Source organism: Nicotiana tabacum, chromosome 1 (genome assembly GCF_000715075.1).
Source record: "Nicotiana tabacum cultivar K326 chromosome 1, ASM71507v2, whole genome shotgun sequence".
In the NCBI taxonomy this organism is placed as follows: Eukaryota; Viridiplantae; Streptophyta; class Magnoliopsida; order Solanales; family Solanaceae; genus Nicotiana; species Nicotiana tabacum.
The window spans coordinates 50,918,845-50,930,839 of NC_134080.1; the positions used below are offsets into that span (position 1 = coordinate 50,918,845).

Below are 11,995 nucleotides of genomic sequence, written 5' to 3' on the forward strand. Positions count from 1 at the left end.
TGAAAATGAAATGGTTTCATCTATCCACACTTTTTGAAAGTGATTTCAAACTGAAAATTTTTTATATTCAAAAGTAATTTTAAAAAGTATAGTTTGTTAAACCTCAAAAGTTAATTTAAGTAATGAAATTTATTCCTACTATACTGAGAGGCTATATGTTATATACTTAATTGATGTAAAAATATAATCTATATGGTTTGAACTCCATTTTTCCATGATAAGTTTTCAACTATCAATAAATTATCTTAAATACTACCTGTTATAATTTTTATATTGTTTCTTTATGAAAATTAACATATGATAATTCTATAAAAAATAAAAACATTTCTTTCATCTTCTTCAATTGAGGAAAAAATTCAAATCCGTATAATTTATATAGGCTTCTATCAAATATTTATTATTTTATCATCAGTTAACATTATTTTAAATGAGTTATAATAAAATATAATTTGAACTGCTATATTGAGTTCCTACAACTTATATCATGTAAAAAATATAACGATACAAAAAAATAATTTATATCATATTAACATTTGTTTTAGTGTCTATTCTTCTCTTTGTTTGAAGTAGTAAATTGCCTCATTAGGAATGCAAATCCTCTTGGAAGTTCTCTTAGCTTATTGTACTAAAAAAATTCTTAATTTTGATGTATACAAGATATGAAGTAAAATTATAGTTTTTTTTTCCATCTTTTATCGTATTATAAGGAATGACATTTCTTTCATCGAGTAGCTAACGGTTCCCACAGTCGAAACACTTGCAAGATCAATTTGGATGTATTCTAGATTAGTTTACAGAAGATAGATTGATATGCTTTTTATCTAGAAAATTATTAATATAGATGACACTTGTAGCTTTTTAATGTATTCTCTTGTAAAATATTCGAATACCGTGGGAAAATAATACCATTGATATCAATTTTTCAATTTGATGTATGTGTTTGACATTAACCGGAGGTTAAAATGAGTATTATAGCACATACTCTTTTTATGTTAATTGAAGCAACTTAAACAAGTTATAATTTGTAGCTTAATTTTATGTAAATTTCTTAAAATAAATTAATTGTAAATTGTGATCCCCAATATCATTCTCTATCCATGATTAAATACATATAATAATGATAATTTATTCATTAAAAAGGAATTTTTTCATTCATATACATTATTTAAAACCTTATTACAAAAAATATCCATATTTTAATATTTATCCGACCTAATCACATTTTAATTACAAAATATATATCATCCACCTTATCTACAACTTTCCAAGCAGCTAAATTGTTCAAAAGTGGTATAATAAACATTGTCGTCTTCATACTCCGTTTTCTCTCTGCTGTTTTCAGAATTTTCAAATTTGAAGCTTTTTCTCTCGGTCTCTCTCGCATTCGGATTTGGAGTTTTCATTTTTAAAGTCACCAAATATCAATGTTGCTGCTTCAAACAGCAAACCCATGAATCCCTGTTCCTCTTTTAGTTCCCCAATTTGGTGTAGTTCTTTGCTCGTTTCAGAAACATCATTACTGTCAAGCTGGAAATTTTCTATAATTTCCTCTTCGATATTCCCAAATGGTTCCTCTAATAATATAAACGAAAGAGATTTTTATGTGGCCTGGTATACTCCATGAACTGTCTATCACGCAATTCTTATTTTTTAACTTTTTTTTGTTGGTTACTTGGTCTATATACTGACTTTGCTACAACACTTATCTACAATTTTTATACATTATTTTTAACCAATTAAATAAGACTATAAGCTCAACTACAATATCATACAACTTAAATACAATTTTTATACAATATATCTTTTATATATTTTGTATCTGATTTATACATAGTAAAAACAAATTTCATACAACTATTATACAACTTATCTACAATTTACCTACAACTTATCTACAATTTTCATACATTATTTCAACTCGATTATATACAACTCCAATAATACAACTTGAATACAATTTTTATACAATATTGTTCAGCTTTCATGCAATATATATATATATATATATATATATATATATATATATATATATATATATATATAACAACATTAAGACTTAACTTTTTCTACAACTTTACTACAATTTCTGAAGTATAATGTATGTTATGTCTTCTTCTTCTTATTTCAATCTGAAATTCAACCAAAATCAAGTCTAATCTTCACCAAAACACCCTCAAAATTGAGATATAAACTCCAAACAATATTCCCAATTATTTGCAAAAACACCCAATCCAAACAAATAATGATTTTTGAAAACCCAAATTCGATTTCAAAGCTTCAAAGCTTTTTAATGGTTGTCAATGATGGAATTGTTACTCTCCTTTCATTTGTTTTACATTACTGGAATTAGGGATTGAGAGACAGAGAGAGACGTAGAGAGAACTCCCAATTATTTACAACAACACCAAATTCAAACAAATAATATTTTTTGAAAACCCAAATTCGAATTCAAAGCTTTTTAATGGCTGTCAATGATGGAATTGTTGCTCTCTTTTCTTTTGCTCTACATTACTGAAATTAGGGAGATATATATATATATAGAGAGAGAGAGAGAGGGAGAGAGAGAAAATTGATTCCTAATATAAAGGGATACGCAGTGAAAAACCGAAGGGGGGTCCGAAATTCTTCCATTTTTGGTCATTCAAGCTCGGATTTGGGCGATTCCAAAGGGGTTTTTCACGATTTCGACTTGGGTAAGTGTTCTATATCCGGAAGTGATTACATTTCATGAATCTATATCAATATTCATCGTTTATTTCGGATTTGGATGAAAGAAATTGAAGTTTTTGTAAAACATTCCAAAAATGAAAATTTAGGATTTGAAGGTCTATTTGATATCGGAATTCGATAATTTTTGTATGGTTGAACTCGTATCGGAATGAGTTGTCGGATTTTATAAGTTTCGTCGGATTCCGAGATGTGGACCCTACGGGCAATTTTGAGCTAAATTTCGGATTTTTAATTTGGAAAATGTGTAAATTCATATGGAATTAATTCGTACGATTTATATTGAGTATATTGAATTATTATGACTAGATTTGAAGCTTCGGACAAATTCTCGAGGTAAAGGCTTGTTGGAATTTTGAATTGGTTGCAAAGCGAGGTAAGTGTTTGGTCTAACCTTAGCTTGACGGATTAGGAGTTGTGTCCTATTTGCTATGTATTGTTTCTTGAGTACGACGTATAGGCATGGTGACGAATATCTATACGTTGGTGTCAAACATGCCCGTGAGTCTTATACTTTGATTAATGTGACTCTGTCTCGTATTGTTCATGCTCTATATGATAATTTCTATTGAGAAATATGACTTGTGGAAGTATTATTGAATTGTTGAACATTGTAGAGCATTGGCTCTAGTTAAGAATAGAATTGTTGAACATTATAGAGCATTGGCTCAAGCTGAGAATTGAATTGTTGAACATTGTAGAGCATTGGCTCAAGTTGAGAATTGAATTGTTGAACATTGTAGAGCATTGACTCAAGTTGAGAATTGAATTGTTGAACATTGTAGAGCATTGGCTCAAGTTGAGAATTGAATTGTTGAGCATTGCAGAGCATTGGCTCTAGTTAAGAATAGAATTGTTGAACATTTTAGAGCATTGGCTCAAGTTGAGAATGAATTGTTGAACATTATAGAGCATTGTCTCAAATTGTGAATCGAGTTGTAAAGTAAATGTGAAAAAGAGAAGAGGTTGATGATATTATCTCCCTTGCCGGGATGTTGTTGCTTTGATATTCTCTCCCTTGCCGGGACGTTATTATTCATGATATTGTTTCCCTTGCCGGGGTTTTATTGTGATATTTTTTATTTTCCCTTGCCCAAATTGCTTTGTGATTGTTGCTTGGGTGAGGAAGAGTGATAAAGCATGAAGGGTGATGTCGTGCACATTTACATTATTCATATGGTGATGAAAGAGTGATAAAGCACGAAGGGTGATGCCGTGCCGCACGATGTACAATTCTGTGCCGATTATATTGATTTTATGGTGAGGATGAGAGTAAAAGCACGAAGGGTGATGCCGTACAGTTTATATTGATTCTTATGGTAAGGACGAGAGTAAAATCACGAAGGGTGATGCCGTGCATTTGTCCTTGATTTTCCTGATTCTTGTTGATAATTGAATTATGGTTTTCCTTATATTCCTTTATTGGTTTCCTGTTAATACCTGATATTATTGACTTCCTTGCCTGGATTGCTTTGTGAATGTTGCTTGGGTGAGGAACAATGTAAAGCACGAAGGGTGATGCCGTGCATGGTGAGGAAGAGTGTAAAGTACGAAGGATGATGCTGTGCATGGTGAGAACGAGAGTAAAAGCAAGAACGGTGATGTCGTGCACTTTCTGTTTGTTGTGTTTATTTGTTATTAACATTTCAAGTGTATTAACTGTTTAGATCCCTTTACACTGTTGTGATTCTTTGTGTTGGAATCCATAGTGTTTTCAATACCTCGTCGCATTTATATAAAGCTTTCAATACTTAAATTTTCAACAATTGTACTTTAATTAAAAAGAGTATTTTCTTTATTCAAATGATTTCTAAAAATAACTTCATCATTTCTTGTTGATTTCCTAATTGGGTTGGAAGTTGTACTCTACTTTATATTAAGTAAATAAGGCTCCTTGAACATTTTTTTATTGTTTTGGGTTATGGAACATATGAACTGAGTAACCTGAGTATATTGTTGTGCAATGTGAGACAGAAATATGTGGGCACAAGGTGCCGGAAAAAATATTATGGTTTTATTTAATGGCACGTGAGTTGTCTGTGCGGTTGTGTTATAAATGTGGGCACGAGGTGCTGTGAAATTTTGAAAGTGGGCTGAGACCTATATTATTTATGATTATGAAATGAGGTGTCACAAGGTGACCTTTACTCGAAAGAATTATATTCGGAAGGTGCTTATTTGAAAGCTATTTATTTGAAGGAAATATATATTTATTGAAAAGAATATTATCTTAGAGATTATTACTTGAAGGATTTATAGGCAAAAGATTTATATTTGAAGGACTTGATTAATTGATTACACTTGTATTTATTATTTGTTGAAAAACATTTGTGTTGTTCTTGTTGCCTGCTATTTATATCACCGGTTGATCATTGTTGCTATCATTGTTATCTGCTTCCTATTATTTTGTACGCTATCTTGCACAGGTTTATTTGGTAGTCTGGTCCTAACCTCGTCACTACTTCGCCGAGATTAGGCTAGACACTTACTAGCACATGGGGTCGGTTGTGCCGATACTACACTTCTGTACATTTTTGTGTACAGATCCAGGTATTTGATCGATAGTAGCTGCTCGTTGCGGTGGAAACTCAAGGTAAACCTGCTGCAGCATTCGCAGTCCTCAGAGTCACCTTCAATTGTACTTATTTCCATTTGTTCCCTTTGTTTCGGAGCAGTGATGTATTTATTTTGTATAACTACTCCTAGAAAGGCTTGTGACTTGTAATACCGATTTTGGGAATTGTATTTTGTTCAAAATAATTTAATTGAAGTTAGTAAATACCCATATTATTACAGTAAATGTTAGGCTTACCTAGTTTAGAGACTAGGTGTCATCACGACTTCTTTGGAGAAATTTTTGGGTCGTGACAAAAATAATCTTAGAGTACATAAATTTATTCAATAAAAAGGCGTTAGAACACAAAATAAAAAAGGTTAGTAGAGTATTAAGAATCAAACGGCCATACAATTGTCTGTTGAAGCATAATCAAAGCTAAATCCTGAACAAGAACAAGCTTTCAAGACTATATTATAAAGAGTCAACTCTGTTATAGTGGTATTATCTTTTGTAGATGCCTTCGACGGAATTGAAATAATATTTCTATGTCATGCATTACTTGCAAATATCAATCAAGAGGCATGATACTGTTAGCAATAATAACAAATAGTGTACCAGAAACGATTTTATTATGAGGTCAGTCACTTTAGATTTGATATACCTCTTCAAACGACTAAAATAACCATCATAAATATATCAAGGCAGAGTAATGTTGCTAAATTTCTAAGGAAAGCAAACATGATAATATGGGATGAAGCACTTATGGCTAAGTGTCAAATGATCGAAATAATTTCCCGGAGTTCTGGAGATATATTGAATATAAATGAACCGTTTAGTGAAAAATTAATGATTTGGAAGGTTGTTTCTATCAACTACTAATAGTTCCAAAATTGACGAAAGCAGAGATTGTAAAACCTAGCTTGCCAAATTAGACTTATGGCCTCAAATGAAAAAAATTCAACTGATAAAAAATATAAAGTAAGAAAAGATCCATTATTTGGTAACTTCTTGCTTCGTGTCGGAAATGAAGAAGACCATCTAATAAAAGATGATTTCGTAATAATAGTGCATTTAAAAAGAAAAATATTTCTATCATTGTATTAAAACATAATTTGTGAAAATTACATGATAGAAATTAAAATGGTATCTTAGTCAACATAATTGAATATATTGATCAACTAAATAAAAGGTTGATTGCGGAATTTTATGGTAAAAATAAAATGTTTTTAGTTTTTGACTCAACAAAAGATGATACCAATAATTGCTACCAAGAAGAATACTTAAGTACTTTAATACCAAATGACCTTCTACCCCACACTTTAATACCAAATGGCCTTCTACCACACATGTTTGTTGTCAAGTTTATTAATTCTTACATATGTTAGTGTCACCATATATATAATATACTAAGTTAAAATTGATCTTGCATTGCATATATATTGATTTTGAAAAAAAAAATATGCCCATCATGCTACTGAAAAAATTAAGATCCGCCGAATAGCTTTTGTAATGGTATATAGAAGTTTTGACAATAACGTTATACATGAAAAAAATTATGTTACTGGTCAATATACGTCTAAGTATATTTTTATCCTCGAATTCAACTTTTATCTTCCGAAACTAAAGAATATCCTTTTAAATTTGTGTGAAAATAATTTTAGGTATGTTTATATTTTACAATAACGATAAATAAAGCACAAGGACAAACATACTAAATATTAGACTATATTTATTGTAATATATTTTCTTGCACGAACAATTATATGTTGCACTTTCAAGAGGAATATCAATATTGACAACAAGAGTTATGATTATGGCAAAGCAATCAAAGCATTAGAAGGAAACATACACAAAAAAATATCATCTACAAAGAAGTGTTTGGTAAGATACCATCACATGAAATATTTTTAAACTGTAATACGTAATTATCTAACTAACATGACTAAATTGATCATTTGTGTAAGTTCTAATGATGTTCTTTTATTTTGACTTCACGTATTATGCTAATTTAATAATATTTTCTTGCTTTTAGATGATTTAAATGTTTAAACCATCACGTGCCATTATTAACGTGCAACGCACGTTCATAGATACTGGTAATAATAAACAACCTTTCATTTTGATTTGATGTTCTGCTTGTTATAAATCATGACCGGAAAATTTTATTTTGTGTCTCATACAACTTTTTTGTCTCACAGTTTTGTGGACCCAGATTTCTGTAGGCCCAGAAGTATAAGATTGGGATCCATAAATTTGTGAGATAAAAAAAACCCTTATACAATTAGTATAAGTTGTATATTCTGCTTATTGAATCATGACCACACTCAATCACGAAGTCCAAGTCGGGATCTAATATATGAAAACTTCAATCACCGTAAAATATTGATTATGGAGTCCAAGTCAAGTTCTAAAATAACAATTGTACAATTTATAGAAAACACTCTTTTTAGGGATAGATCATCTCTCCTTGATGAATACAAAAAAGTAATTTGACCAATTTGGTAGTACATAAAAGCTAGTAATACTAAATAGTTGATAGGATTCATTGTTTAATTTTTAGCTAGTATATATAAATTATATATTACTCAATGGCTATTTATAATTTAAGTGGTTGGTGGATACCATTTAAGTTAATTCTCACTTTTAATTATTATAAAGGAATTGACCTAAATTAGGCCCAAGAAGCCCAATAGAAAATCTAGCCCTCAATTTTGTGGAATCCACCCCATTTTCGGGTCAAAATAGGAATTTCAAACAATAAAAGACAAAACAACATGTTACAAAAAATAGTAAATACAATTCCATAAAAGAACACAACTACGGAAAAACCATAAAATAACACATAACACAACGCAAGTCTAATCTTTCTATTCTCTTTTCCTCTGTAACTCCTGCGGCGTAGATCCGAGGAGTTTCAGACAAAAACAGCAGTCTTTGCAAACCCTAACTTTCCAATCGCTTTTACCCACTTCTCCTTTCAACTCTCTCTTTGCTATTCCTCTCATCTTTTCCTCATCGCTATCAGGTTAGCTATGCTTTTTTCAATAATCTTTTTTTTTTGTATCTTGATGATTAATTGTTGGTCTGAATTGGTTTCTAAAGCTGGTTTTTGGGTTATGTAGCTGTTTCTGTATGTGCGATGCTTTTTTGACTATTTTGGATAGAGATCTGTTTGATGTGATATTCTTGATAGTAAAAATATCATCTTTGTTTATTGTCTGTTTGGAACATGAGCTTGTTCATTCTCGTAGTGTTTGTATTAATATTTAAAACCCTTTTTGTAAAGTATTGTGCAAAAGGATTATATTTTGAGAGGAATGTGAATGGTGGTCATTTGGACCTTGGATTTGTATGTTGAGTTCCTTATGGAATGAGACAATCATCGTTTTTATGCCATATATTCTTTAAGTAATGGGTGTTTTGTGAGATGTTCACTCAGTTATGGATGTATTTGATAATTGGAAAAACTGGATAGTTGGATACCTACTACGTGGAGGAAGTATATCTGTGGATTATAATGCCTTCTTCTGCTGTCTGTTCTTTGTCTTTCGTGTAAAGCTTGACATGCTTCTCATCGTTAGATTGATAGTGTTGTATTTCTGTTTTTGGAGTCAGAATCTATCTTTTTGTATTTTATGTAGTAGCCATCACTACCATATGTTCTTTTCTAAGAATGAAGCACTTGCACTCTTCCTTTTTTCTGCCTTTGTCACTTTGACTCAGCATCAAATAACTTGAAAGGTCGGTTGGCAGTTGGCTTAAATCAATTGCTTTTTCATGTGTATCTCCTCTTTCTGTACTTTGCTTCTTTATAAAGAAAGAGAACATACATTGGTTATGAAAAAGAACATAAAGAAAGAAAACATACATTTGGTCGTGGCTTCCACTCTTTCAATATTGGAGAAGAACAGATAATATTATTGCTAGTGCTAGTATTGACAACTGTGATATTTTCACAGTAAGGTTTTGGCTTTTCCCCTTGGTTAAGCTCAATATTGTTCAATGAATTTCCATAAGAGTAATACCATAGTTCTTTTATTTGCTACAGTCATGGCTGGCTTAGCACCGGAAGGTTCTCAATTTGATGCTCGTCAGTATGATGCCAAAATGACTGAGCTGTAAGTTGTTTGCTCTCAATTCTATAGGATATAAATCTGGGAGCAGAAAACTACACTTGCCTTTTATTTCCCATCTTAGGTGCTTTAACTATCACTTGTGATGATGTTGTGTTCCTTGTCTTTGCTGGCTCATTTTAATATTTATTTTTTGGATGTTTTGACATGCTGAAACAGGCTTGGGACTGAACAGGAGGAGTTCTTCACATCATATGATGAGGTTTATGACAGTTTTGATGCCATGGGTTTGCAAGAGAACCTTCTTAGGGGCATCTATGCTTATGGTAAATGCACTTCTTAATAGCACATGTGGTTTTTCTTCTCCCTTGTTAGATTTAGTAGGGCATTTAACACCTGGCTTAAATTGCTTGAAGGTTTTGAGAAGCCATCTGCTATCCAGCAAAGGGGTATTGTCCCATTTTGCAAGGGTCTTGATGTGATCCAACAGGCACAATCTGGAACCGGAAAGACGGCAACTTTCTGCTCTGGAGTTCTCCAGCAGCTTGATTACAGCTTAGTCGAATGTCAGGCTCTGGTTCTGGCTCCAACCCGTGAGCTTGCCCAACAGATTGAGAAGGTTATGCGAGCACTTGGTGACTATCTTGGTGTGAAGGTTCATGCTTGTGTAGGAGGTACCAGTGTCCGTGAGGATCAGCGTATCCTCCAAAGTGGTGTTCATGTGGTGGTCGGTACTCCTGGCCGTGTCTTTGACATGTTGCGCAGGCAATCTCTTCGCCCTGACCACATCAAGATGTTTGTTCTGGATGAAGCTGATGAAATGCTCTCAAGAGGTTTCAAAGATCAGGTTGCCATTTTCTCCTTTTATTTCATGCTTTATTTTATGTTTTGTCCTTCAGGTTGGATTTTCTTATTTATTAGGTTTCTATAATAGTTAGTGCACAAATATGGGAATGTGTTTTTTTTTGTGGGATGGGGGGGGGGGAATAAAGTAAGTATTTGTAAGCTTCTTTTCTTGGTCGTATGTTAGGGTCGGAAAAAGATTTGTGCATATGTGATATTAGCTTCTTTGTTGGAGTTCTATTCTTGTCATTATTATGATTTAGTTTCTTTTAGAATTGCTGCAGGACTTTGCTGGTTTTCCCCCCTTATTTCCTGTAGTATCTCCCTGTTGGCCTAACCTAAAAGCTGATTTATTGCCCCCAAGGCTCACAATCAGTGTCTTATTTGATTATAATATTTTCCAGATTTATGATATTTTCCAACTGCTGCCACCAAAGATTCAAGTGGGTGTTTTCTCTGCCACTATGCCGCCTGAGGCCCTTGAAATTACTAGGAAGTTCATGAGCAAGCCTGTGAGGATTCTTGTGAAGCGTGATGAGCTTACGCTTGAAGGTATCAAGCAATTTTATGTCAATGTTGACAAGGAAGAGTGGAAGCTTGAAACGCTTTGCGATCTTTACGAGACCTTAGCCATCACCCAAAGTGTCATCTTTGTTAATACCAGGCGTAAGGTTGATTGGCTCACTGATAAAATGCGCAGCCGTGATCATACAGTATCTGCAACTCACGGAGACATGGATCAGAACACTAGAGATATCATTATGCGAGAGTTCAGATCAGGGTCATCTCGTGTGCTCATCACCACTGATCTTTTGGCCCGTGGTATTGATGTGCAGCAAGTTTCCCTTGTGATTAACTATGACCTTCCTACTCAGCCAGAGAACTACCTGCATCGTATCGGTCGTAGTGGACGATTTGGAAGAAAGGGTGTTGCTATCAACTTTGTCACAAAGGATGACGAAAGGATGCTTTTTGACATTCAAAAGTTTTACAATGTTGTAATCGAGGAGTTGCCAGCCAATGTGGCCGATCTTCTTTGATGCGGTTTTGGTTCTGTGAGGTGAATTTCTTCTTTACATGAAGTAATTTAATATCTTATTCTTAGGTTAGATAGATTTCAACTGAACCTATAATTGGGAAATGCAAGTGCCATGATCCGCCATGGAACCTGTAATTTTCCAGTTTGGTTGGAGTACCTACTATCAATTTTGTCGGTGTGTCTTTGTTTTGTATTGTAAGTCTAAAATAACTAAGTTTTGGATGTTTCTTGAATTTTTATTGAGATTTAACTCTTGGCCTTGTTATTGTGTATGAGGAAAGTTTTTAGAGGCAAATTGTTTTTATTCGAATTGTGTGATAGTTTCACGCTTTGTGGTGCTTGTGTAGTTTGGTTTTGATTTGAAAGAGAAACATAGTAAATCGAAGATGGTGCATGTGTTGACGCATATTGTATTTGAGACTTGCTAGCTTCCTTGTGATCCTTAATCCAGCAATTGTGCAACGGATGAGACCACCCCACAGTTGAGCTGTTTGGTATTGTAGTTGTATCTTACAGTTTCTGGCTCTTCTTGTTTGACTTGTGGAGGGTGAATTTTTTTTCTTGACTACAACGACAACAACCCAGTAAAATTTCACAAGTGGAGTCTGGGGAGGGTAGAAGGTACGCAGACCTTGCCCTTACCCCGGAGGGATTGAGATGCTGTTTTTGAGAGACCCTCACGAAAATAGAGAATGGAATCTGTGACAACAATAAAACTCAGAAAGATAATAAGCATCGTGGGAAACAGAAAATGGA

The 11,995-nt window shown here is 33.1% G+C and overlaps 1 protein-coding gene across 1 annotated transcript; it reads left to right on the forward strand.

The window, feature by feature from the left end:
• The first annotated feature begins 8,145 nt into the window (after positions 1 to 8,145).
• On the forward strand, positions 8,146 to 11,499 carry LOC107764101 (eukaryotic initiation factor 4A-14). Its single transcript, NM_001324828.1, is given in 5 exon segments — positions 8,146 to 8,309; positions 9,333 to 9,402; positions 9,577 to 9,683; positions 9,774 to 10,204; positions 10,605 to 11,499. Coding segments are annotated over 4 exon segments (1,242 nt in total). The 5' UTR covers positions 8,146 to 8,309; positions 9,333 to 9,334; the 3' UTR covers positions 11,241 to 11,499.
• The last annotated feature ends 496 nt before the right edge of the window (positions 11,500 to 11,995 follow it).